Raw genomic sequence first — 26899 nt, forward strand, 5'->3', positions numbered from 1 at the left:
AGGCATTGCCGAAGAGGAAGGTCCTGGGGAGGAAGGCATTTCCAAAACCTCCTCTTGCCCATTGTCGGAGTCTTCATCCTCTAATAAAAGCAGGCTCAAACCTCAGAGCCACAACAGATAACTTGTCTTTTCAACGTTGAATAGATTTGGACTGCTTTCTTCTTTTCAGACCTTCCTCCAGAGCAGCAGATGACCTGGGAAATTTTTTTGTGCTTCACATTTTGTGCTTCTTAGGAGAAGCTGGATAAAGTTGCTAGAAGGTGAAAAAGTTTCTCCATAAGCAGTGTCTTTTCCATCCCTTCTTTGAGCATCATCAAAGCATTAGAAGAGCCGTGGTGACACAGTGGTTAGAGTGCAGTATTGCAGGCTAACTCTACCCGCTGCCAGCAGTTCGCTCCTGATGGGCTCAAGGTTGACTCAGCCTTCCATCCTCCCGAAGTTGGTAAAATGAGGATCCAGATTGTTGGGGGGGGCAATAGGCTGACTCTGTAAATCGTTTAGAGAGGGCTGTAAAGTACTGTGAAGCGGTATATAAGTCTCAAGTGCTATTGCTGTTATTTTCTTTACTTAAGTCCAGGGTGGAAAACGCCACATCAGGGTTCTAAGTAATAGACCCATAGAAAGCAAAACTCCGAGGCAGGTAGATTCCTTGAAGAATAGCTTTATTGGACAAATCGTATTGGCACAGGTCTGGTGAAAACCGACTCTGAAGGTTCCCGGTAAAGTAAAAGTTCATCCCTTTCTCAAAACAATCTGTCACATGGCCCAATCACAGCGCTGTCTGGTTGCCTGGTGACATCAGCTCTGCCTTCTTCTGCCCAGGTTTGAGAATGACCTTGGTTCCCAAGAGAAAGTATTTTGCTTTGGCTACAAAATCCCAGCTATCTCAAATCCTCCCTCCTTATCCCTCGGCTCCAGTTTGGCAACACTGAAGCTCTCAAGAGGGCTTCAGTCAGGTCAGCTTCAGGGTAGAAAAACGCCATTCTCCAGACACAGACGAATACCTTACCTTGACGATGTTCACTATTGAGGATCTTGGTTACAGGTGTAATTAAGCAAACACCAGCCAGGCCTTTCAGTGTATATCTGAAGAAGGGCATTGTTGGCAGAAGTGAGGCTCACTATCCTTATCGTCCCACAGAGAGAGAGCATCCGTTGAAAGTTAGGACCTTTTTCTTTTGAAGTTTAGAAGATGTTGGTATTCAGACTGTCTCCCAGACTATATCCCAGAAGGTTGTTCTGCTCCAGGAAAATGGTTGCAGAATTATAAGGTATAACATTTGAAAACAATTACTCATAAATTTAGGGAAGAGAAACAATGCCGTAAAACCAGTACTCAAATTAGAGCCCAGGTGAGGCTTACCTGTGTGCTGGGGGTATAGCTCAGCGGTAGAGCATTTGACTGCAGATCAAGAGGTCCCTGGTTCAAGTCCGGGTGCCCCCTTATTTTTTTTTAACCCCCCCCCAAACAGTTTGGACTATTTGTTCCTCATTCCTTTCTCCAGAGGTGTCCTGGGATCATGTGATCTCCTTTTGCAACCTTCTGACAAGCAAAGTCAATGGGGAAATCAGATTCACTTAACAACCAGGTTACTAACTTACAAACTGCAGTGATTCATCGGTGCCAGTCCACAAATTGGGGGTCCCTGCACTAAGGGACAAAGGAAATCAGTGTTAAACCTAGTGGAGGCAGCCTGAAGTCCTTCCTGATGCGGCCAAGACCATGGATTCCTCCCACTTCTAAAGGCAATGAAGAGAAGGCTCTGTCAGCGTTCCAATTAACCAACTCCAAACCGATAAAACTCCGAGACAAACAGTTCCTCAAAGTTCGGTTTTATTAAAGTTGACATTTTGGCACATCTGGGAGAACCCGAATCTGAGAATTCGGGGTTTTCCCTTCCCCAAAGAGAAATCAAAAGATCCATCCCCTGCGTCCATCAGTCCATCACATGGCCCAATCAAATCTTCGTGCCAACTGGAGACATCCCCCCAGTCACTCCCCTCCAGGTGCGAGGCAACATGTCCTTGACTCTGAGAAATGATGTTGTTGTGTCCAGTCTTCTACCTCACTATGAAATCTCCCCCTCCCAGATTCCCAGGCACTGAATGTGGCAGCCTTGAAGCTTCCAAGTAACAAAGGCTGACAGACTCATCTTCTCAATGTTGAAAATTGGACCACTTGTTCCTCACTGCCCCTTTCTCCAGAGTGACAGGAAACCATGAGAGATGTTTTGAGCCTCACAACAATAGAATAGAACAGAACAGAACAGAATTCTTTATTGGTCAAGTGTGATTGGACACACAAGGAATTTATTTTGGTGCAAATGCTCTCCGTGTTCATAGAAAGAAAAATAATACATTCATCAAGAATCATAGGTATAACACTTAACAATAGTCAAAGGGTACAAATAAGCGATCAAATCATACTAGGAAACATAATAAGTGATCAAATCAAATTGTACTAGTAAACTGTCAATTAAAAAAATCATAAAGATACACGCAACAAAGTTACATTCATATGTAGGGCGAGATGGGTGAAAGGAAGGATGAGAAGATGAATAGTAATAGTAATGCAGACTTAGTAACTGGTTTGACAGTGTTAAGGGATCAATCAGGAGAAGCTAGACATAGTTGCCAGAAGATTAAAAGCTTCCTCCATAAGCAAATGAACAAAGTCCTTCCCAGGCGCCTCTCTGAGCATTATCAAAAAGTTATCCTCTTTCTTTAAGACCAAGGTGGAAAATGCCATTCTCCAGCAACTGATGGATGGCCAATCTTGATGATGCTCGCTAGTCGGTGGTGAAGCTGCAAGAGTAATTCAGCATTATCTCCCAGATTTTTCTGTTTATGTCTGAAGGAAGTCATTGCTGGCAGAGAGGGTGCTCATTGTCTTTGTCCCAAAGGTGTTTTTTTTTCAAGAGGCAGCTGGACTTTCTGGTTATTCTTGGAAGATGTTTCGCTTTTCATTCAAAGAAGCTTGTTCAGCTCAGAGCTAAAACCTCAACCATGACCTGGATAACTGGGAATCGCTGTAGATATTTAGCGATCACCATCCTTATCTTTCCATAGAGCAGGGATCTCCAAACTTGGCAACTTTAAGACTTTGTGGACTTCAACTCCCAGAATTCTGGGAGTTGAAGTCCACAAGTCTTAAAGTTGCCAAGTTTGAGGACCTTCGCCATACATAGAGAGAGCTTCCAGAGAATTTTAGCATTCTTTTTTTTCAGATTTGAAGGTCCAATGGAGAAAATTTTGTTGCCCTTTTGGACTGTATCCCAGAATTATAGAGAGAGGGTCGTTTCTACTCCAGGGAACTTGTTACAGAATTACAGGTATAACATTTTGAAAGTGATTACTCATAAATTTGGGGAACAAAAACTTCCAGTAAAACCAGTGTCCAAAACAGAGCTTAGGTGAAACTTGCCTACATATTGGGAGTATAGCTCAGTGGTAGAGCATTTGACTGCAGATCAAGAGGTCCCTGGTTCAAGTCCGGGTGCTCCCTTCTTTTGTTTTATTTTTCCAAACAATTTATATTTTGAAATCCTTGAAGGCACACAATGGATGGCATGTAGGAAGAAATAACTTCTACTGAAAGCTTAAAGGAATAATAGTAATGATTATGGGAATAATTTCAAGTCCTTTATGAAAAAAAATGGATTACATTTTTTTTTTATTTCTAAACTACATGTGTAGATTTTACCAGAATGACCGGAAAAAAAATATAGAGACATATCCCATATCCAAAACTTAAGGTTTTAATTCTATATTCCTGTATGTTAGGAGTGAAGGTCAATTGCTTGCCAATCAAGAGATACCACCCTCAGTTACATCTGTTTTGAGGAATATGGAATATTTTTTTCTAATTTAAACAATTTGGATCTAAGGATTGGTAGTTGGTCACACTTTGAAGTGTTTAAATAATAGCTACTGTGCTTTGAAATACACTGCTCAAAAAAAATAAAAGGAACACAAAAATTAAACATCCTAGATCTGAATGAATGAAATATTCTTATTAAATGCTTTGTTCATTACATAGTTAAATGTGCTGACAACAAAATCACACAAAAATTATCAATGGAAATCAAATTTAGCAACCTATGGAGGTCTGGATTTGGAGTTACACTCAAAATTAAAGTGGAAAAAAACACTACAGGCTGATCCAACTTTGATGTAATGTCCTGAAAACAAGTCAAAATGAGGCTCAGTAGTGTGTGTGGCCTCCACGTGCCTGTATGACCTCCCTACAACGCCTGGGCATGCTCCTGATGAGGTGGCAGATGGTCTCCTAAGGGATCTCCTCCCATACCTGGACTAAAGCATCCCCCAACTCCTGGACAGTCTGTGGTGCATGGAGCGAGACATGATGTCCCAGATGTGCTCAATTGGATTCAGGTCTGGGGAACGGGCGGGCCAGTCCATTAATATCAATGCAGGAACTACTGACACACTCCAGCCACATGAGGTCTAGCATTGTCTTGCATTAGGAAGAACCCAGGGCCAACCGCACCAGCATATAGTCTCACAAGGGGTCTGAGGATCTCATCTTGGTACCTAATGGCAGTCAGGCTACCTCTGGCGAGCACATGGAGGGCTGTGCGGCCCCCTAAAGAAATGCCACCCCACACCACTACTGACCCACTGCCAAACTGGTCATGCTGGTGGATGTTGCAGGCAGCAGAACGTTCTCCAGGGCGTCTCCAGACCCTGTCACGTCTGTCACATGTGCTCAGTGTGAACCTGCTTTCATCTGTGAAGAGCACAGGGCGCCAGTGGCGAATTTGCCAATCTTGGTGTTCTCTGGCAAATGCCAAACGTCCTGCACAGTGTTGGACTGTCAGCACAACCCCCACCTGTGGACATCGGGCCCTCATACCACCTTCATGGAGTCTGTTTCTGACCGTTTGAGCAGCCACACGCACATTTGTGGCTCGCTGGAGGTCATTTTGCAGGGCTCTGGTAGTGCTCCTTCCGTCCCTCCTTGCACAAAGGTGGAGGTAGCGGTCCTGATGCTGGGTTGTCGGCCACCTACGGCCTCCTCCACGTCTCCTGATGTACTGGCCTGTCTCCTGGTAGCGCCTCCATGCTCTGGACACTACGCTGACAGACACAGCAAACCTTGCCACAGCTCGCATTGATGTGCCATCCTGGATGAGCTGCACTACCTGAGCCACTTGTGTGGGTTGTAGACTCCGTCTCATGCTGCCACTAGAGTGAAAGCACCGCCAGCCTTCAAAAGTGACCAAACCATCAGCCAGAAAGCATAGGAACTGAGAAGTGGTCTGTGGTCACCACCTACAGAACCACTCCTTTATTGGGGATGTCTTGCTAACTGCCTATGGTTTCCACCTGTTGTCTATTCCATTTGCACAACAGCACGTGAAATTGATTGTCAATCAGTGTTGCTACCTAAGTGGACAGTTTGATTTCACAGAAGTGTGATTGACTTGTGTTACATTGTGTTGTTTAAGTGTTCCCTTTATTTTTTTTGATCAGTGTATATTTTCCCATCCACGTGTGAGAAAAAGGAATAGTTTCTTTCTTTTTTAAATAAGATAGTTCATCGTTTATACCAGATTGGAGTGGGGCGGGAAGTCTTGTATTTTAAGTCTTATATTTCAGCAAGGTATCTTGCTGGAATTAAGCCTAATCTCCCAAGGAGAATGAAGAATGGTGCTAAACTAAAAGCAACCTGAAGCCTTTCTTGATCAGGGCAAAATCCTGGATTTTTCCCAGTTCTATATTGAGGGGATGAAGGGATGATTTATTTTCTCAATGTTGAAGAGGTTTGGATCTCTTGCTCCTCACAACTCTTTCTCCAGAGTGGTGGCAAGCCTGGGAGATGTTTTTTGTTTCATGACACTCAGGAGAAGATTAAAAGGTTTCCCACCCCACGAGCAAGGGGTTGAGTCCTCTCCAATCCCTCTTGTAGCATCATCAAAGCATTGTACTTTTCCCTTAAGACCAGGTGGAAAATGCCGTTCTCCAGGCCCCGAGGAAGACCTTAGTTTTGATGGTGCTATTCAGGATCTTGGTTTGCAGATGTAGTTCAGGAGACTAAAACATATGAACAACGGTTGCAGGAAGTGGACTTGGCTAATCTAGTGAAGAGAAGGACCAGGGAAGACGTGGTAGCAGTGCTCCAATATTTGAGAGGCTGCCACAGAGAGGAAGGGGTCAAGCTAATTTCCAAAGCACCCGAAGGCCAGACAAAGAATAGTGAATGGAAACTGAACAAGGAGAGATTCAACCTGGAAATAAGGAGAAACTTTCTGACAGAGAGAGCAATCAACCAATGGAAATTGGTTTGCCTTGTGGGAGCTTCATCACTGGAGGCTTTCAAGAAGAGACTGGACAGCCATCTGTCAGAAATGGTGCAGGATCTCCTGCTTGGGCAGGGGGTTGGACTAGATGACCTACAGGATCCCTTCCAGCTCTGTTAACCTAATCTAATATGCTAAAGTGTCAGAGTTTTCTGTTTATGTCCGAAGAAAGGTGTTGATGGAAAAAAAACATGCTCCTTATCCCAGTCTTCCCGTAAAGAGTGCATCCATAGAAAGTGAGGACATTTTTCCAGGTTAGAAGGTTTGAGGTAGATGTAGTTGCCATGCAGGCTCTCCTCCTGACTGTGTCCCAAAATAATAGACAGACATTTTGCTCCAGGAAAGTTGCTGAATTATAGGTGTGTAACATTTGAAAATTACTCATAAATCCAGGGAACAGAAATAACCAGTCAAACCAACACCCACAACTAGGCCTTAGGTGAGGCTTATTTATGTGCTGGGGGTATAGCTCAGTGGTAGAGCATTTGACTGCAGATCAAGAGGTCCCTGGTTCAAGTCCGGGTGCCCCCTCCTTTTATTTTTTTTTGGCGGGGGGGAGGGGGGAGACAATCGTTTGTATTATATTCCCAAACTAGATACTTTGTTACAAGTGGAAAATAGATATTCGGCAGATTTCATATCTGAAGCTAAGGTTTTTACCTCATACTCTTCTGTCTTGGGAATAGAAGTTAGTTGCTTGCCAATCAAGAGATAACATTTTCAGCTAGATTTGGGGAAGAAGGAATATCTGTCTTTGGAGTCTGAGGGTTGGTAGATGGTGAAATCTGGAAGAACTTCAACAACAGGGAATGGGTTGTAAAAAAACATTTTCCCCATCCATTCAGAGGAACAAGAATAGCCTCCTTCATTTTAAAAAACAGCGGTTCATTTGAACTAGGTTGGAGTTGGGTAGGGAGATATATATTAACTGGCCTGGATATCCTACCAGAAAAACCAAATGCACAGGTACAAAATACGCGGTACCTTGCTCAATAGTAGTCACTGAGAGGGATTTTAGAGTCCTAGTGGATAGTCACTTAAATATGAGCCAGCAGTGTGCTGCAGCGGCCAAAAATGCCAATGCAGTTCTAGGCCGCATAAACAGAGGAATGGAATCAAGATCACGTGAAGTGTTAATAATACCACTTCATAATGCCTTTCTAAGGCCACACTTGAAATATTGCATCGGTTTTGGTCGCCACGATGTAAAAAAGATGTTGAGACTCTAGAAAGAGTGCAAAGAAAAGCAACAAAGAGGATTAGGGGACTGGAGGCTAAAATATATAAAAAAAACACTTGCAGGAACTGGGGTGTGTCTAGTCTGATGAAAAAAAGGACTAGAGGAGACATGATAGCAGTCTTCCAGTATCTCAGGGGCTGCCACAAAGAAGAGGGAGTCAAGCTATTCTCCAAAGCACCTGAGGGCAGGACAAGAAGCAATGGGTGGAAACTAACTAAGGAGAGAAGCAACTTAGAACAAAGAGGGAAAATTTCCTGACAGAACAATTAATCAGTGAAACAACTTGCCTTCAGAAATTATGGGTGCTCCAACACTGGAGATTTTTAAAGAAAAGACCGGACAATCATTTGAAATGATACAGGGTTTCCTGCCTAAGCAAGGGGTTGGACTAGAAGACCTCCAAGGTCCCTTCCAACTCTGTTATTCTGTTCCATTCCATTCCAATTCTAATTCTTTCTGACCTCTCCAAGGGAGAAAGATAATTGAGGCTAAATTAAAGGAGGCAGTTTGCAGTCCTTCCTGATCAGGATGAGATCCTGGATTTCTTCCAGTTCTAAACCAAACAGATGAAGGGAGGACTCAGCGTTGAAAAGACTTGGAGATGCTGTTTCTCCAGAATGACAAGGAAGTCTGGAAAATGTTTTATGCTTCACGGGAGAAGCTGGAAAAAATTTGACAGAAAATTAAAAGGCGCCTCCCTAAACAAGCGGGCAAAGCCCTTCCCAGTCCCCCTTTCTGAGCATTGTCAAAGAGTCTCTTCCATAAAAGGTGTCATGAAATCCTGGATGCCCTATTTGGAAACTGGTAGGTGTACATTGATTAAATCAGTGTGTTTTTCAAATTTGACAGCTTTAGAATGTGCAGACTTCAAACTTGACAACTTTAAGATGGATTGACTTTTAACTCCTGCACATTTTTTTTTTCAAACTTTGTTTTAGTTCTGACTGGGAGTTGAAGTTCACACATCTTAAAAGTTTGGAAAACACTGGTTCAGGGCACCTTTTCAGGCTTGTTGAGGTAATTCCCCATTAGGAGAATGAGCGCATACAGGGAGACGTATTTGAGAGAAGTGTTTGAATAATACACACACAGTACACAGATACACTGTACAGTAAATGTAGGTTTTTACTTCCAGAAAGGTTTAAGCAAAGTCCAAAATAGGCAATCCAAAGTCATTCACAAGTTAACTCAGTCAGTTTTCATCCAGGGATAATCTAATAACCAATTCCAGTGTCAAAAACAGTTCAGTATCAGACTTACATTAAATCCAGTAATATCAGTCAATTAGAAGAAATGGAGCAACAGCAATACTTTCCAACAGAAGGAAACAGAGATACACTCACACTCTCTTCTGAGACTAAGACTAAACAACCCAGGTTTCTGGCTCCATCTTATGGCCGTTTGAGAAACCACACCCAATTGCAGTTTTTGCAATCTCTTAAAGACATAGTACTAAAATGTTTATCCTGGTTTATATATTTCTAACCCAAATACCTGTTAGGTGACTTATATTCCTAACAAGGCTGATTTCGTTATAAGGCCTACTCTTGAGAGTTGAAGGACAAGCCACCAGTGGCCTGGATGGTTATGCAAGTAAAACTTTGGGATGGAGAAGGGGGAGATTACAGGTATCCTATCAAGTAACGACTGTAAATTTGTTAAAACCCCATTGTGTTTGTTCAAACCTTCTGCCCTCTTTTGATAGGGTATGAGTTCAGTAACCTCCCACTCAATTGTGCTGCTGAAGTTTCTTGGTTCCAAAATTGTTACCTGAGATGTTTAATGGAAAGTCCTAGGAGTTTAAACCCCGTGTACACATTTGATGAAGTGAACTTCAGTTTGCAAAGATTTATTGCCTTGTAATGAAATTTGCTACGCTTGAAAATGGCTATCAGACTCTCTTTAATTTTGGGCTAGCAACACACCTTCTTCCCGCCTTGTCATTCATTTATGGGAGGAAACTATGCAGCAAAACCAGTCCAAAGCTAGATATGAAGGGAATCATAATCGTGCTGGGGATATCGCTCAGTGGTAGAGCATTTGACTACAGATCAAGAGGTCCCCGGTTCAAGTCCGGGTGTCCCCTGTTTTTTTTTTTGTTTTTTTTCCAAACAATTTATATTTTGAAATCCCTGAGGACACACAGTGGGTGGCATGTAGGAAGAAATCACTTCTACTAAAAGCTTGAAGGAATAATAGTAACGATTATGAGAATAAGTGTGATACAAACTATTTAAATTACAGGTCATCTTGATTTACGGCTAGAATTGGGACTAGGGTTCCCATTTCAAAGCAAGGATGTTCTTAAGTGAGTCGCCTTTGATTTCATGACCTTCTTTTAGCCATGATTGTTCAGCCAATTGCTGCAGTTGTTAAGTGAATCATGTCATTAAGTGAAACCAGCTTCCCCCATTGACTTCACTTGTTGGAAGCTGTCTGGGGAAGGTCCTAAATGGGGATTATTATAAGATCCTGGGATGCTTGCAACCGTCGTAAATACAGACTGGTTGCCAAGCACCCAAAGTTTGATCACAGGAGCTTGCAGATGCTGCGAAGATTATATGTGTGAAAACCAGTTTGTCAGTCCCTTCTCACTGCTGTTGCAACTTGGAACATTTGCTAAAGGAATGGTTGTAAGTCAAGGATTACCTGTATTTAAGTTTCCCCATAGCCGGAGTTCCCCGTAGCTGGATAATAGAAGAAGAAGAATAGAATAGAGCTGGAAGGGACCTTGGAGGTCATCTAGTCCAGTGGTTGCCAAACAGTGGGCCAGGGACCACGAGAAAATTTTGGTGGTCCACAGAGAAATGTCACCCCCAAGGCGCCCCCCCCCCCAAAAGCAATTAATCCAGGTTGCACAGGAACACAAGGCTTGCGTTGCTTGCATTGCGAACAACCCGAGGTAGTGAGGGGAGGAGGGAAAGGGCGGAGGGAGTGAACTTGCCCCACTTACCCCATGTGCCTGGCCTGGCCACCGGGCTGCTTCTTTCTGCTTCTTTCTTCTGCTTTTGGCTGTGCGCAAGGAAAGCAGCAAAAGTCTTTCTTTCTCTCCCCCAAACTCCCCCAGAAATGAGTCTTTGGGACCCTGCAAGGCCTCCCGCTCCAAGAGGCTGCGCCAGCACGACAATCAGTCTCACAAAGACCGATTTCTGGCGGAATTTGGGGGAGAGAAAGACTTTTGCTGCTTCTGCTGCTTTCCTTGCATGAAGCCAAAAGTCTCTCCTCTCCACAACCCCTCCCGGAGAACAGAGCTGGAGACGGTATCCTGTGATCCCAAATAAAGAATGATCGATCGGTAGGAAAACGGGGTGGGGAATTTTCCTGCAGACTTTTTTTTTTGGCGGGGGGATTTTCCCAGGATCTCTGCTGCTTTCTGCAGAGACCCTTGCTCAAGTAGTAGACCCTCTACCATTTCAGACAAGTGGCTGTCCAGTCTCTTAAAAACCTCTAGCGATGGAGCACCCACAACTTCTGAAGTCAAAGCTGTTCTAATTGTCGTCCCTGTTAGGAATTCCAGGTTGCTTTCTCTCCTTGGTTAGTTTTCCATCCATTGTTTCTCGTTCTGCCTCTTTTGTGGCAGCCCCTCAAATCTTGGAACGTTGCTATCATGTCATCCCTGGTTCTTCTTTTCCTCCAGACTGGCCATACCCAATTCCTGCAACCGTGGTTCTTCATACGTTTTAGTCTCCAGGCCTTTGATCATCTTGGTTGCTCCTGTTAAGCCTGGATTCCCCAACGGGTGTTAAGGAAAAACAAACTAAACAGAATGTACAGCGAAGTCAGATAGGAAGACAGGTAAATGTGTGAGATAAGTTTTCTAGTTAACACGCAGTAAAAATACAGATACGCTTGTGCTATCAAGAATATAGTTTATTCCATTTAAGAATTATAGCATAGTCATAATAAACAGTCCATTAGTCAAATACCAAATTCAGTCAAGTCTTGTCGAGGATACTCTAATTGCAAAGTCCGTGTCGAATAGCCAGTGTCAGTACACATATAATAAATCTGTCCAAAACTTATCTTCTCTCCGTTGAGAAATATCTTCCAAGTAATCAACACCTCTTCTCTCCCCGATCCAGCAAGAACGCAGTCATCAATAAGCCAGCCAGTAAGAGCCAGAGAGTGCCTTGCTGCTTATATAGTACTTTTACAGCTGCACCCTTAATTACATTCCTTTAGCTTAAAGTCACATACACTTTATCTGACAAACCATGATTCATCATTTTATTATCTTTACCCAAAACAGTTAGGGTAAAACAATGTTATCCCTAACAGCTCCTCTCTGAACTTCTTCCAAAGTCTCAACATCTTTTATATATGGTAGAAACATCTGGAAACACAGAAGAGGGGATGTCCATGGACATTCTCCATTCCCAAAGATGCTTTTTTTCAAGAGGCAACTACCGGACTTTCTGGGTTTTTTTCTTCGAAAAAGTTTCACTTCTCAAGCAAGATAATCCTTTTCAATAAAATTCTTAGAGGTAGGGTAGTTTGGATTTTAAGGTAGTCTTTGACTTAATGACCGCTATTGGGCCTAAAACTCTGGTTGCTAAGTGAGGCATCTTGAGCTTTGCCTTGTTTTACAACTTTTCTTGCCACCGTTGTTAAGTGAATCGCTGCAGTTCATAAGTTAGTAACCTGGTTGTTAAGTGAATCTGGCTTCCCCGTAGTTCTTAGCTTGTCAGAAGGTCTCAAAAGAGAATGCTGCCGTCATAAGTGTGAAATGACAAGTGATTCAATTTTGATCACAAATGTCGTAACTATGAAAAAGCGGTCCTAAACCACATTTTTCAGTGCCGTTGTAACTTTGAACGGCCACTAAACAAACAAGAACTACCTGTCTTACCTTTGACCCCGGAAGCAAATATACCTCACCTGGTGACATTGTCTGTGAGCACTTGATGGCCTCTTTTCCCTAAAAATCTGCCTGATGCCTTCTTTAAAAAGTCAGAGTTGGCAGCCTTTTTTTCCCCCATGGTCCAAAAACTTTGCAACATGAATGTGTATGCAAAAATTTGTTTCTGGGCTGACATCTGGAAGAATAGAAGTTTACTTTGGGAGGAAGGCTTAAAACTCATTTTGTTTGTGGTAGGTAAATATGTAACCAAACCAGTATACATGAGTAAACTTCTGGGAGCTATAGAGGATGTGTTGGGGGTATAGCTCAGCGGTAGAGCATTTGACTGCAGATCAAGAGGTCCCTGGTTCAAGTCCGGGTGCCCCCTGTTTTTTTATTTTTAAAGAAAGGTCTTTAATTGGATTTGTTTGCTTTCTAGAATTGGTTATTCCTGGCAACATAGTAAAATTAGGACAGGAAACTTGTAACCAAAAATGGGACTTTTCCTATCTATTTCATGGAGCAATATCATGGAGTTTAACTATGTAACTATGGAGTAACTATGGATTTTAAACATGACCTTTCTATGTATCTTTTCATGACAAGAGGTGTATCAATTCCAGAAGAAATATTAAGTAGCAATCAGAAAAATTCGGATTGTGAGTAGAAAGGACTGAAATACCAACTGACTTTTCTCTCTTATTTTTTTCAATTAAACCAAAAAGAGAACTACATTTTGAAAATCAATTTTACTAAAGCAATATTAAATCTTTCCCCAACCTTTCTGCTGCCTTTGGTAAATGATCAAACATTTTTAATAGAGTACTTTTAATTGAGTTTCCAAATTTTAAAAGAGTTGGCAGCATTGTGTTTTGTTTAGTTGAGCTTGAAACTGCATTGCTAAACCATTTTCTATTATGAAAGAGTCCGTAGGACAATATGGCAGAAGTGAAATTGCACTGTTGCTGGCTGGGGAATTCTGGGAGTTGAAGTCCTCCAGGCTTAAAGTTGCCAAGGTTGGAGACCCCTGGTTGAGAATAATCTCATCCCTTACGGATATTCTTGCCTTCAGTTCCCCTAATTTCTAGACTCATGAGCACCCAGATGGGGGGTGACTGACTTATAGGTAGTCCTTGACTTATGACCACAACATTTCTGTTGCTAAGCTTGTTAAGTGGGTTATGCCCCATTTTACAACCTTCCTCAACACAGTCGTTAACTGAATCGCTGCAGTTCTTAAGTTCGTCACACGGTGGTTCGGTGAATCAGGCTTCCATATTGTCAGGAAGTTGCAAAAGGAGATCACATGATCCCAGGACACTGCAATCATGTCATAAATACAAGCCAGTTGCCAAGCGCCTGAAATTTGATCACGCAACCATGGGGCAATGGTTGTAAGTGTGAAAACCAGTCACAAATCAACTTCGAATGGTCACTAAACGAACTGTAGTAAGTTGAGGATTACCTGTACAATGCTGTCTTGAGTTATAGCTCTGTTCTCTGTTGGTGTGATGACGCAGGGTGGGATACAAAACAAACACAGTCACAGAAAACAGGTGAAGCCCCTTTTATTCCTCCACTTTGCTTCCAAGCTCTGAATATCTTTGACGGAAGACAAAAAACACTCCCACACAAACAGTTGCAGGAAGAAGGAAAAGGGCAACACAAACCAGGCAAGATAAGGGCTGGAGGATGTCCACAGATAACACACACTGGGAAGGACGCCAAACTCAGAGACAACCATAAACTAGAGATACTTACATGCTTTTTTTCCAGCATTCACCCATACGCATGTCCATCCTCTTATCCAGTTGTCACAGCTGCAGCCCATGAAGAGGATCAAGGCCCTCTCCTCCCGACTAGACCAGTCTCTCCCTTATCCTCTCCTCCCTGCGTGCCCTAGGATGGAGAGGGGATGGTCTGGGCCCTCCTCTTACTGCTCAGCCGGCCTCTGCCCTTCCCCAGCCTCCTCCACCATCACTGGAGCCACCCTTCCACTCCGTGTCGGCTGTTCCTCCTCTACCTCAGAGTCAGTCTTCACCAGGGGCATGACAGTTGGCCTTGCATTTCAGTCTGGGTTTTTTTCAGTCCTTGTTTCCCCATGTATCAGGGAAATAATCAGGTACGGAAGCAATTGGTTCTTTTGGATCCAGAGGCAATAAGCACACCAGTAAATAAAGAGATTTTAAGCTGTATTTAAGCTTAAAAGAAACAGATCGAAAGGCATAATATAGAAAGCATACATACCAACCAAAATAATACTCAAATCTCTGGGATAAACTGTTAGATAAATCTGTTGGATAACCATTTGTCTGAAGTGGTGTAGAATTTCCTATTTAAGCAAGTGGTTGGACTAGAAGACCTCCAGGGTCCCTTCTGACTCTGTTATTCTATATCTAAATCTCTCTCACAAACTGCCAGGAACTCCTTAATAAAAACAACGATTTTTTTAAATGGACAGCCAGTTTACATAGTACAGATAAGTCTTTGGCTTCCAACAGTTCATTTAGTGACTGCTCAAAGTTACAACAGCACTGGAAAAAGTGACTGATGACCTTTTTTTCACACCGTTGCACTCTCCCTGCGATCATGTGATCAAAATTCAGGCGTTTGGCAACCGATTCGTCTTTATGACGGCTGCAGTGTCCCAGGGCCATGGGGGATCCCTTTTTGCGACCTTCTGGCAAGCACAGTCAATAGGGAAGCCAGATTCACTTAACAACCATGTGGCTAACTTAACAACCGCAATGATTCACTTAGCAATGGTGGCAAGGAAGGTCATAAAATGGGGCAAAAACTCACTTAACAAATTTTTCACTGGGGAATAGACATTTGGGGCTCGATTGTGGTTGTACGTCAAGTACTACCTGTACTCATATGTCTTAAAAACTACCAGGAGCTCCTTAAGAACAAAAGTTATAGACCCCTCACATCCCGGACATAAAACTGTTTCAACTCCTTCCCTCAAAACAACGCTATAGGGCACTGCACACAAGAACAAATAGACACAAGGACAGTTTTTTCCCGAAAGCCATCACTCTGCTAAACAAATAATTCCCTCAGCCCTGTTCAACTATTACAAAGTCTGCACGACTATTACTGTTAATCTTCTCATCACTCCTTATCACCCACCCTCTCCCACTTGTGACTGTATGACTGTTACTTTGTCACTTGTATCCTAATGATTTATATTGACTGTCTCCTAGTATGATTTGATTGCTTATTGTACCCTATGACTATCATTAGGTGTTATACCTTATGATTCCTGACTTTTGACGAATGTATCTTTTCTTTATGTATACTGAGAGTATTTACACCAAGACAAATTCTTTGTGTGTCCAATCACACTTGGCCAATAAAGTATTTTATTCTATTCTGTTCTATTCTGTTCTGTTCTATTCACCTAAATTGGATAAAAGTGACTTTTCTTTGGATACCACCACGTAAATCTTTCTGGCCAATCGCAACAGGGACATTTAAATTGACTTAAAGATTGCCACATGTACCTTTGCATATTTTGTATATATCTACATGTGCATATTTGAAAATGCTGAACTTGAGTTTGACACTCCTGCATTACAGGCCATCTCAACTTATAACGATGTGTTTACTGACCGTTTGAAGTTTCACCAACACTGAAAAAAGTGACTCGTGACCAGTTTTCACAGTTATGACCATTGCAGTGTCTCTGTAGTCACATGATCAGCATTTGGGCACTTGGTAATTCTGTGCATTTCTAACCGTTGCGCTGTACTGAGGTGGTGGGGTCCCCAGTTAACCTTCCCATCCAGCTCCCGACAACGGGAAATGCCATTTGATGAAGGATGACATGATTCACTTAACAGTTGCAGTGATTTCCTTAACAATTGCCCTGTTTAGCAACATGAGCTTTGGGGTCAGTTATGGTTGTACGTTGAGTTCTAGCTGTAGTGGTTCATACACCGTGATAAGCTGCACATCATGTCTGCTAACTACAATGCCTGTTTGGCCAACAGAGAGCAAACAAGTGGTTATTCTTGCTTACTATGAAAACTCAGCCAGCAATGCCTTTGTCTTTAGTACAATTCATAGATACCATGTCTTTGTGTATGTGCAGAGCTTTGGGATACAATTACTGGGGGATTAGTTGCAGATTAGTGGGAGAAAAAAGTGCCCTCTACTGCACAGAATAGATTATAACAGGTGGAAGGGAGGTGGACTTGTATCTCTGCAACTGGAAGGGTTGGAAGGAGATTCAGAAGAGGCCAAAGGAAGCAGGACATCTTTACACAGAACATAATTCACCTAGTGGCAACCATTACAAGACTTGATGGCGGCCATTGAATTGGATCTCTTTGAAAAAGACCCTGGATAAATTCATGAACAATGAGGCTATCAAGGGCCTACAACACAGCAATATTTCTCAACTTTGGCAATTTTAAGACATAGGGGATTTCAACTCTCAGCATTCCATAGCTGGTTGGGGAATTAACAGAATAACAGAGTTGGAAGGGACCTTGGATGTCTTCTAGTCCAACCCCTGCCCAAGATGGAGACTCTATATCGGTGATGGCGAACCTATGGCAGGTGTGCCACAGGTGGCACGCAGAGCCATTTGTGCTAGCACTTGAGCCGCAGGCAAACTTAACCTCACTGTGCATGCGCGCAGCTCACAGCTGATTTTCGGCTGGTTTGAGGCTGCTTTTTCGGCCTCGCAGAGGCTTGAAAAAAGCCTCTGCAGGCTTTGCAGGTCGAATAGGCCCGTTTTGTCACTTCCTGTAATACCAGAAGTGACGAAATGGGCCTATTATTCGGACTGCAAAGCCTGCGGAGGCTTTTTTTCAAGCCTCTGGGAGGCTGAAAAAGGCCTCAAACCAGCCGAAAATCAGCTGTGAGGCACAGTGCAGGTAAGGGGGAGGCGTGGGGGGATTGCGCGCGCATGCGCAGGGAGTGTAGGGGAGCACACATTTCAGACAAATGACGGTCCAGTCTCTTTTTGAAAGCCTCCAGTGATGGAGCACCTACAACTTCTGAAGGCAAGCTGTTCCACTGGTTAATTGTTCTCACTGTGAGGAAATTTCTCCTTAGTTCTAGGTTGCTTTTCTCCTTAGTTTCCATTCATTGCTTCTTGTCTTCAGTTGCTTTGGAGAATAGATTGCCCCCTCTTCTTTGTGGCAGTCCTTCAAATATTGGAACACTGCTATCATGTCCCCTTCTTTTATCTACACATACCCCAGTTCCTTTTATCTACACATACCCCAGTTCCTTTTATCTACACATACCCCAGTTCCTGCAACCGTGCTTCGTATGTTTTAGCCTCCAGCTCCCTAATCATCTCCGTTGCTCTTCTCTGCTCATTTTTTTCCCCAGAGTCTCAACATCTTTTTTATATTGTGGTGATCAAAACTGGATGCAGTATTCCAAGTGGGGTCTTACCAAGGTATAAAGTGGTACTAACTTGTTTTTCATTTCTCCTGTCTTCTCACCCTCTCACAGATTCGCAGCAAAGCTCATTGCGGGAGTGCTGGATTTCAAGGCAAAGATTGACCGGTGAGTAGGTTCCTTTGGATCTACTGGTCCAGTAGAGGAGCTATCCATGCAGATTGAAGCCCACTGGGCCACTGATGGGATTCAATTTTTTTTTACTACCGGTTCTGTGCGGGTGGCTTGGTGGGCATGGCAGGGGAAGGATACTGTAAAATCTCCAGTCAGAGGTGGGATTTGCCGGTTCTCTGAACTACTCAAAATTTCCGCTACCAGTTCTCCAGAACTGATCAGAACCTGCTGAATACCCACCTCTGCACTGGGCCAATCTGCAGGATAAATACTATCTCCAATGGAAGTTTGGAAGAAATGGGTTGTGATGGCGCCACGGTGGTGCAGTGGTTAGAAGGCAGCACTGCAGGCTAATTCTGCTGATTGCCAGGAGTTCAATCCTGACCGGCTCAAGGTTGACTCAGCCTTACATCCTTCTGAGGTTGGTAAAACGAGGAGCCAGATTGTTGGGGGCAATAGGCTGACTCTGTAAACCACTTAGAGAGAGGGCTGTAAAGCAGTATATAGCGGTATGTAAATCTATGTGCTATTGCTGGTGCCATTTTTTCCTGGGAAGAACATGGGGCCTTCCTTGGGTCAAAAGTGGCCAATGGCTCCAGGTGTGCCTGTGGTTCCCAGGGACAAGGAGACTTTGGGTGTCGCTGCTCCTGTGTGAAAACAGGACAGACTGGGAAGAGGGGGGCAGCTGGCCAAGTCAGAAAGTTATAGTTCCCTTTTTTCCCCTATACTCCCAAATGGGAGGTTGGGGGGGTTCTTGTCTTCCCCAAACTCTTTACCTTTCGGCTTACCTGCGCAAGTGGAGAATCAGTCGAAGGCTTCCAGACCGGATCTGTTTCTCCTTCTCCTATGACTTCACAGAGGGCCAGAGTTTGCCACAATGAAGTTCAACCCCAGGGTAACCATCAAGCAAAATGAACCTTGTGCATTGAGTCCCAAGGACAAGAAGGGTGCCATAGAATTATCCCCTTTACCCAGCTATCACACACTTAATTTCTTTCCTGGCCACACTGCCATTGGAGGCAATTGTTTTGGAAGCGGCCTTCAAACTTTAACCTGCCTTGTTCAAAAAAAGGTCTTCTTTGGCACCGTGAAAGTTTGGTTCGGTTGGTTTTGGCAATGTCACTTTGGTTTTTGTCCGGTGGCATGCCAAGTTTTGCTTCTGTTGAAGGGAATCACGTTTGGGCTGTGCTTGAAGGCATCAGTTAGTGAAGGTGCTAGACTAGAAAAGCTAGTTGAGGAACTCTGAGGGTTGAAGTCCACAAGTCTTAAAGTTACCAAGGTTGGAGACCCCTGTTCTGGTCCAAGCCCTTGCTCAGGCAGGAGACACTAGGCCAGGCCTGTCAAACCGGCATCCCGTGGGCCAGATATAACCCACGTAGGCCTCATGCCCATCCTGGCTCCGCTAAGGCAAAAAAACCATCCCGATACGACCCGCGATGCCATCGGGTTTGACACCCTTGCTCTATACCATTTCAGACAAGTGGTTGTCCAGTCTCTTCTTAAAAACCTCCAGTGTTGGATCACCTGCAACCTCCCGAGGCAAGTTGTTCCACTGATTAATTGCTCTCACCGTTAGGACATTTCTCCTTAGTTCTAGATTGCTTCTCTCCTCCATTAGTTTCCATCTGTGGCTTCTTGGCCTCAGGTGCTTTGGAGAATAGCTTGACCCCCTCTTCTTTCTGGCAACCCCTTAGATATTGGAACCCTACTATCGTGTTATCCCGAGTCCTTCTTTTTCAATAAACTACTAGACCCGCGATGGCGAACCTATGGCACGCGTGCCACAGATGGCACGCAGAGCCATTTGTGCCGGCACACGAGCTGCAGGCAAACTTACCTCACTGCGCATGCGCGTGCCTCACAGCTGATTTTCAGCTGATTTGAAGCCTTTTTCGGCCTCCTAGAGGCTTGAGGGAAGGCTTCTGCAGGCTTTGCAGGCCAAAAACTAGCCCCGTTTTGTCACTTCCTGTTTTTCTGACAATACCGGAAGTGACAAAACGGGGCTAGTTTTCGGCCTGCAGAAGCCTGCAGAAGCCTTCCCTCAAGCCTCTGGGAGGCCGAAAAAGGCCTCAAACCCACCGAAAATCAGCTGTGAGGTGTAGTGCAGGTAAGGGGGCGGTGTGTGTGTGTTATTTGGGTGGGTGGGGATTACACATGCATGCGGGGGGGCATGCATTGGTTTGAGTGCTGGCACGCGAGCGTGCCAGCGTGCGCACAATTTTTGGCACAGGAGCCCAAAAAGGTTAGCCACCGCTGTACTAGACAGACCCAGTTCCTGCAACCGTTCTTCGTATGTTTTAACCTCCAGTCCCCTAATCCTCTTTGTTGCTCTTCTCTGCAATTCTTAGCAGCCTTTATGTAGACTTTGGGATGCTCCGTCCTTCCTAGCCAACCAAAGGGGGTGGGGGGAGAATTGAATTCTGAGGCCTACCTTCAGATCCTGGATGAAAAGTGGGACAAAGGACTATCAGAAATTCATACGCAAGGATGCCCACGGCTTTGAAAGAACGCTGATTTGGTTCCTTTTTCTTTCCATCTCCACGGCAGCCAGACCCTGCTAGTTGAGTATTCCCACGGTCACCCGCTCAGCATGGACTGCTATTCCCGCCTGTTTGCCTCTTGCCGACTCCCTGGACGAAAACATGACTCTATTTTGCTGCCTCCACCTGGACGGAAACCCCCAAATTACATTACTGTTGTTCGCAACTTCCAGGTAAAATGCCTTCATGTTGGCCCAACCATTGTTCCCTGGATCTGTTGGGATCAGTTCTTTGGGCCTCAGTATAAGACCCCATGCTTATTTGCTGCTGTATAAGAAAAGAGAAAAAAAAATACTATTTTAATATCTTAAAAGTTTAGTGTTGACACGTAATTGGAGACATCCAGATTCTAGTCTCCCTTCAATCACGGAAATCTCCTGGATGACTTTGGATCAGTCATGTGGCAGCTTAATCCTCTTCATCCACTGTACCCCATAGAATTGTTTTTGGATAATACGGAGAGCGGTTTGGATGCCCACTTAAGCTCCCAAACGAAGAGTGGTATATAAATCTAATGCGTCAGTAAGGTACATCATAGTTATAGGATTGGTCCAGGATTGGTAAAGCTCCTGTGAGTCCCTCCTCTCCTTTCAGAAATCGCTATGGTAGGTGATCTCCAAATTTGGTAACTAAAACCTGTGGAATTCCCAGAATTCAGACTTGAGAATTCTGGGAGTTGAAGTCCACAAGTCTTAAAGTGTGGACTTCTCACTTAAAGATGCGTGGACGTCAATTCCCAGAATTCCCATGCTGGCTGGGGAATTCTGGAAGTTGGAGTCCACAACTCTTAAAGTTGCCAAGATTGGAAGTCACTGCCTTGGAGGAAAGGTTACAGTTAGTCCTCGAGTTAAAACTGAAATAGAGACTGGAAAATTCATTAAGCGATGAAGTCATTAAGTCAGGCATCACATGGCAGCACCCAACTTTATGACCTGTTTGCCATGGTGGTTAACTGATATACCACGTGACCATGATTTAATGATCTTCCCTGCCTGCTTTCCCGCTGACTTTAGTTGTCGGAAGCCAGCTGGGAAAATTGCAAATGGCGATCACATAGGACATTGTGACTTCTATAAATGTACAACAGTTGCCAAGCAACCAAATCATAATTATATGACTGCGGGGATGACGTGACAGTTATAAACATAACGACTGGTCATAAGTTGGTTTTCTTCAGTTGCTAAATGAATGGTCATAACTTGAAGACTACCTTACAGCAGCACTCAGGGCCTTTGGATGATAGAGGATCATTCTAGGTTCTTAAGAGTTCCTGGAAGGGTGTGAGCCCCAAAATATTTGGGGACTTGATCAATGGAACCAGAAGTAAACAGCTCCTTGGTGTGATGGGGTAACCCTCATTTCTCTGTCTCTTGTGTTCTCTTGTCTCTTTCTCAGTTCTTCCGGCTTGAAGTATACAACAGTGATGGGACACCCCTGACCATTGACCAGATCTACCTGCAGCTCCTAAAAATCCGCTCTTTTTCTTGGAAGTTGAATAAAGAGCCCTTGGGAGTCCTCACCAGTGACCACCGACATACCTGGGGAGAGGCCTTCACCAGTCTCATGAAAGGTGGGCAAGCCAGGTTTTGGGAGGTAGAAAGTATGGGCCTTCGATCATGAATCCTCTATTCCATGCAGAAATCCAGATTAAAGGATCCATGTTAGAGGGCTCTTCGTTCTCCATTTTGAGTGAAGGGAGTGCCTTGAGTGCCTCTCAAGGTCAACTGTCAATCTGCTCCTAATTTTATTTTCTTGCCATTCCCCAGTGACTGGATCCAGATGTAAACAAATGGCTTCTTTTAAACACAGATAACAGATAATCAGAGTTGGAAGGGACTTTATAGGTCATCTAGTCCAACCCCCTGCCCAAGCAGGAGACCCTACAGCATTTCTGACAAATGGCAGTCCAATCTCTTCTTGAAAGTCTCAAGTGATGAAGCTCCCACAACTTCCGAGGGCAACTTCTGTTCCATTGGTTGATTGTTCTCACTGTCAGAAAGTTTCTCCTTATTTCCAGGTTAAATCTCTCCTTGTTCAGTTTCCATCCATTATTCCTTGTCTGGCCTTCGGGCGCTTTAGAAAATAGCTTGACCCCTTCCTCTCTGTGGCAGCCCCTCAAATATTGGAAGACTGCTATCATGTCTCCCCTGGTCTCACCTGGTCCTTCTCTTCACTAGACTAGCCATGCCCAGTTCCTGTAAGTTTTAGTCTCCAGTCCCCTAATCATCTTGGTTGCACTTCTTTGCACTTTTTCTAGAGTCTCAATATCTTTTTTATAGTGTGGTGACCAAAACTGGATGCAGTACTCTAGGTGTGATCTTACTAAGGCTTTATAGAGTGGTATTAGTACCTCACTTGATCTCGATTGTATCCCTCTGTTAATGCAATGTAGGATTGCACACTGCTGGCTCCTATTTAGCTGGTTGTCCACTAAGACTCCAAGATCCCTCTCACAGTTAGTGCTGTTGAGCCTGGTTTCACCCTCTCTATATGTGTACTTTTGTTTTTCCTTGCCTAAGTGTAGGACTTTACTTTTCTCTACATTGAATTTCATTTTGTTAGATACGGCCCAGTGTTCTACTCTGTCAAGATCCATCTGGATCTTGAGCCTATTTTCTTGGGTGTTGCACATCAAATAAGTTTTAGTCTCCAGTCCCCTAATCATCTTGGTTGCTCTTTTTTATACTTTTTCTAGAGCCTCAAGGGTTGCATTTAAGCACCTACTGTACAACCTTTTCTAACCCGGTACTCTCAAAATCAGTTTTTCTCAATCTTGGCTACTTTAGGATGCGTAGACATCAGCTCCCAGAATACCCCAGTTCCCCATTGGAATTTTTTGCAGTTTTTTTTTCAGTGAGGCGGGGTTTCTAAAAAATATGTATTTTTATACCAAGAATGCAAACTTGCTGTTCTTTTTGCAATTGTACAACTTTTAGCTTGATATATCCACATTTGATCATACACCCCACCGAAGTCTCTTGTAACTCAAATGCTGTTAACTTTATCTTCTCAAAATTACACCTTGTGCCAAAATTAAAGTTTTTTTCTGCATGAATATTATCTACCTAAGCAAAAAATAATAATCTGTGCAATCCATAAACTAACATCAGAAAGCAGTCATCTTGAGTTACAAAAATGTTTAAGCGAGTTTCGTCAAGCCTTGATTTGATTTGACATCAGCCACCAACTTGCTTCTTGGTCTCTGATATGATCCTCTGTTTCTCATGTGAATGCACTCTGCTTGCTGCTCTGTGACCTGTTTCACACATCTCTCTTGATTGGGCATGACAAGGTCACTGTGGTATTTGCATTGTTTCCTCAATGAACTTCTTTGTTTCCGCTGTAGTCAGTTTGCACGTCAAACGTGGCTCATATACATCTTCAGACCAGTCAATCAGGATTAAACATTTGATGGGAGGGTACAGTGTAGTCATATTTATCTACCGTATTTATCGGCGTATAACACGCACTTTTTTCCCCCTGAAAATAGGGGGCAAATGATGTATGCGTGTTATACGCCGATATAATGTTAAGAAGCCAGCGGAGGCCGGGCGGTGCGAGCGGAGGGCAAGCGGAGGCCGGGCGGTGCGGAGGCAAGGGAGGCCGGGCGGCGGTGCGAGCAGAGGGCAAGCGGAGGCCGGGCGGTGCGAGCGGAGGGCAAGCGGAGGCCAGGCGGTGCGAGCGGAGGCTGGGCGGTGCGAGCGGAGGGCAAGCGGAGGCCGGGCGGTGCGAGCGGAGGCCGGGCGGTGCGAGCAGAGGGCAAGCGGAGGCCGGGCGGTGCGAGCGGAGGGCAAGCGGAGGCCGGGCGGTGCGAGCGGAGGCCGGGCGGTGCGAGCGGAGGGCAAGCGGAGGCCGGGCGGTGCTTCAAAGTTTTTATTTAGAAATTTAAATTTTTTTCCTGAAATTTCCCTCTTAAAATGAAGATGCGTGTTATACGCCTGTGCGTGTTATACGCCGATAAATACGGTATATCTTCTATCTATATCTATCTATATCTACATATAAAAGCGAAACACCACTCACGCATCATCACAAAATCTCCAGAACCGTAACACCTATAAACTTGAAATTTAGCACATATGTTCCTCCTGCCTTCTAGGTGCTCACTAAGAAAGGATTTTTTGAAATGACCATTAGAGCATTAGTATTTCGTATATTATTATTAATATGCTCTGTTGCTAAGGAGTTCTACTCCGCCTCCCTATCTGAAAAGAAATCTGTACCAAATGCAAAACACAAGCAGAGGAGGAGAGGATTTTCAGTTCTAGTTTCACAGCACCAAGCAGCTTTATTACAGAACAGTTGAGCTAAGCCACACCCAGGCTCCTTGCTGTCTCCTTCTTGCTCACACAGCAAATACTGTTTCACTTTCCAAACAGACCTGAACTCTCACTAACGGAACACTAGCCAGATGAATACCGATGGACGCTAGTAGGCAGAGGCACAATTTTCCCCCCTTATTTTCCTCCCCAAAAACTAAGCCCAACCACATAGTTTTGTAGTGAAGCATGGGTATCGAGCTTGTTAAATATACGTTCAGTTTACTTTAATTTTAACTATATGTAAATGAAAAAAGGAAAGAAGTCAGATTAAAAAATTTGTAAGGTTGCACCGCCTTTTCTGACTGCTTTTCTCCCTCCAGAGAATTAATTTGATTTTGTCCTGTGCTACCATATTGGGAATTTTGATTTTTTTTTTTTTCCTGTACAACCATACCGGGAACTAAATCTGGCATTTCTTGTTCCAGACAAACTGAACCAGGAATCAGCTCTGACGATCCAACGTAGCCTCTTCACCGTCTGTCTGGATGCTCCTATCCTGAAGGTGTCCGATGCTCACGTCCAAAGCCGTTTGGCAGCTCAGATGCTGCACGGTGGAGGGAGCTACTCCAACAGCGGCAATCGGTGGTTTGACAAGACTCTGCAGGTGAGCGTCAAAGCAGGATGTAAATTAGGCTTCAGTATGGAAGCGTAAAGACATGGGATCCTCAGTTGCTCGATGATAAATAAAAGTTAAGCGTCAGATGGCACTCCATTCAAAATCCAAGAAAGGCACTCTTAGACTCCATTGCTACAGAGAAAAGAATTACCTTTGCTGGAAATCAAGTGGTTAGCATCAAAAGAATTCTAGATCTGAGGATTTACGCGCGAAAAACACATACACAAAGTGATGGCAGTGTTCCCACCCACAGTAGTTCAAACGGTCCATCCAATCGAAGATATGTACCATGTTTCTCATATAATAAGGCCCGGTCTTATTTTTTTTTCAGCCCCGAAAATATGACTAGGCCGTCTTTTCGGGGGTGATTTAACTTTCCCCCCCCTTGCATCTTCGGGCAGGCGGGAGGCGACGGCTTGGATGTTGGCCTCGGCGTTGGTGGGGCACTTTTTATCAGGGTCAACGCAGGCAGCACCATATCTGGGGGTGCAACAAAAGTACTTCCTAACGGCAAGCCCCCCCGCCATTCCCCCCCCCCCAATTTCTCATGTTTTAATATAGGCCTTAATTTGGGGGGGAGGGGCTTAATTTCATTTCATGCCTATAAAACATGCTGGGACTTCCTATTGGGGGAGGCCGTATTGTTGGAGAAACAGGGTATAATGTCATGTGGGGCATCTTCAGGTGGTGATACAGACATCTGGCCATTGACCTTGGCCTGGTTTGATAAAGAGCTGCAGTAAGCAAGCAAGCAAGCATAAACAATAAAGTTTTCCCCAAGTTATACAGTTCATTCTCTGAAACCTCCAGCACGTTTCTCACCCAAAAATTTCACCCTCCCCCCAGTGGTGGGATTCAAACAATTTAACAACCACTCTGCCCTCATGATTTCTTCCAACAAACCAGTTCACCAAACTGCTCAAAAAGTTAACAACTGGTTCTCCCGAACTGGTGCAAACTGGCTGAATCCCCACCCCTGCCTTCCCCCCCGTTACTATGGCAACCGAAAAAGATGTGAGAGAAAGAAAGGCGTCGTGAAGGCTGTGACAGTAAGATTAAAAAGATAAAGATATAGATAAAAGTAAGGTTGTACACTTAGGTAAGAAAAACCAACTACACAACTATAGGTGAAACTGGACTCCGTGCCAGTAACTCTGGAAAGGATCTTGGAGTCTTAGCGGACAATCACTTAAATAGGAGCCAGCAGTCTGCGGCAGCAGCCCCAAAAGCCAATGCAATCCTAGGCTGCATCAATAGTGGGATAGAATCAAGATCTCGTGAAGTTCTAGTAAGTTCTACAAAGCCTTAGTAAGACCACACTCTGGTTACTGCAATACAAAAAAAGATGTTGAGACTCTGGAAAGCGTGCAGAGAAAACTGATTAAGGGGCTGGAGGCTAAAATGTACAAAAAACAGAGGAATTGGGTATGTCTAGTCTAATGGAAAGACGCATTGGAGGGACATGGTAGCGATGTTCCAATAT

The 26899-nt window shown here is 44.1% G+C and overlaps 1 protein-coding gene and 5 non-coding genes across 6 annotated transcripts in view; all 6 read left to right on the forward strand.

The window, feature by feature from the left end:
* The window catches only part of LOC113425450 (carnitine O-acetyltransferase-like), a 62332-nt gene that overhangs the window by 18413 nt on the left and 17020 nt on the right, over nucleotides 1-26899 (forward strand). The window contains exons 4-7 of the mRNA XM_087953049.1: nucleotides 17879-17932; nucleotides 20486-20651; nucleotides 21874-22048; nucleotides 25226-25404. Coding sequence (XP_087809175.1) covers nucleotides 17879-17932; nucleotides 20486-20651; nucleotides 21874-22048; nucleotides 25226-25404 — 574 coding nt within the window. The remainder of the gene's footprint in view (nucleotides 1-17878; nucleotides 17933-20485; nucleotides 20652-21873; nucleotides 22049-25225; nucleotides 25405-26899) is intronic.
* On the forward strand, nucleotides 1373-1444 carry TRNAC-GCA (transfer RNA cysteine (anticodon GCA)). Its single transcript has one exon. It is a non-coding gene; the product is annotated as a tRNA-Cys (tRNA).
* TRNAC-GCA (transfer RNA cysteine (anticodon GCA)) lies at nucleotides 3434-3505 on the forward strand. Its single transcript has one exon. It is a non-coding gene; the product is annotated as a tRNA-Cys (tRNA).
* Nucleotides 6783-6854, forward strand: TRNAC-GCA (transfer RNA cysteine (anticodon GCA)). The gene has a single exon. It is a non-coding gene; the product is annotated as a tRNA-Cys (tRNA).
* TRNAC-ACA (transfer RNA cysteine (anticodon ACA)) lies at nucleotides 9578-9649 on the forward strand. Its single transcript has one exon. It is a non-coding gene; the product is annotated as a tRNA-Cys (tRNA).
* Nucleotides 12720-12791, forward strand: TRNAC-GCA (transfer RNA cysteine (anticodon GCA)). The gene has a single exon. It is a non-coding gene; the product is annotated as a tRNA-Cys (tRNA).

The sequence above is a fragment of the Notechis scutatus genome, chromosome 2 (assembly GCF_049901735.1).
Source record: "Notechis scutatus isolate UNSWTSFEM ecotype Mainland chromosome 2, rNotScu1.2, whole genome shotgun sequence".
NCBI lineage: Eukaryota > Metazoa > Chordata > Lepidosauria > Squamata > Elapidae > Notechis > Notechis scutatus.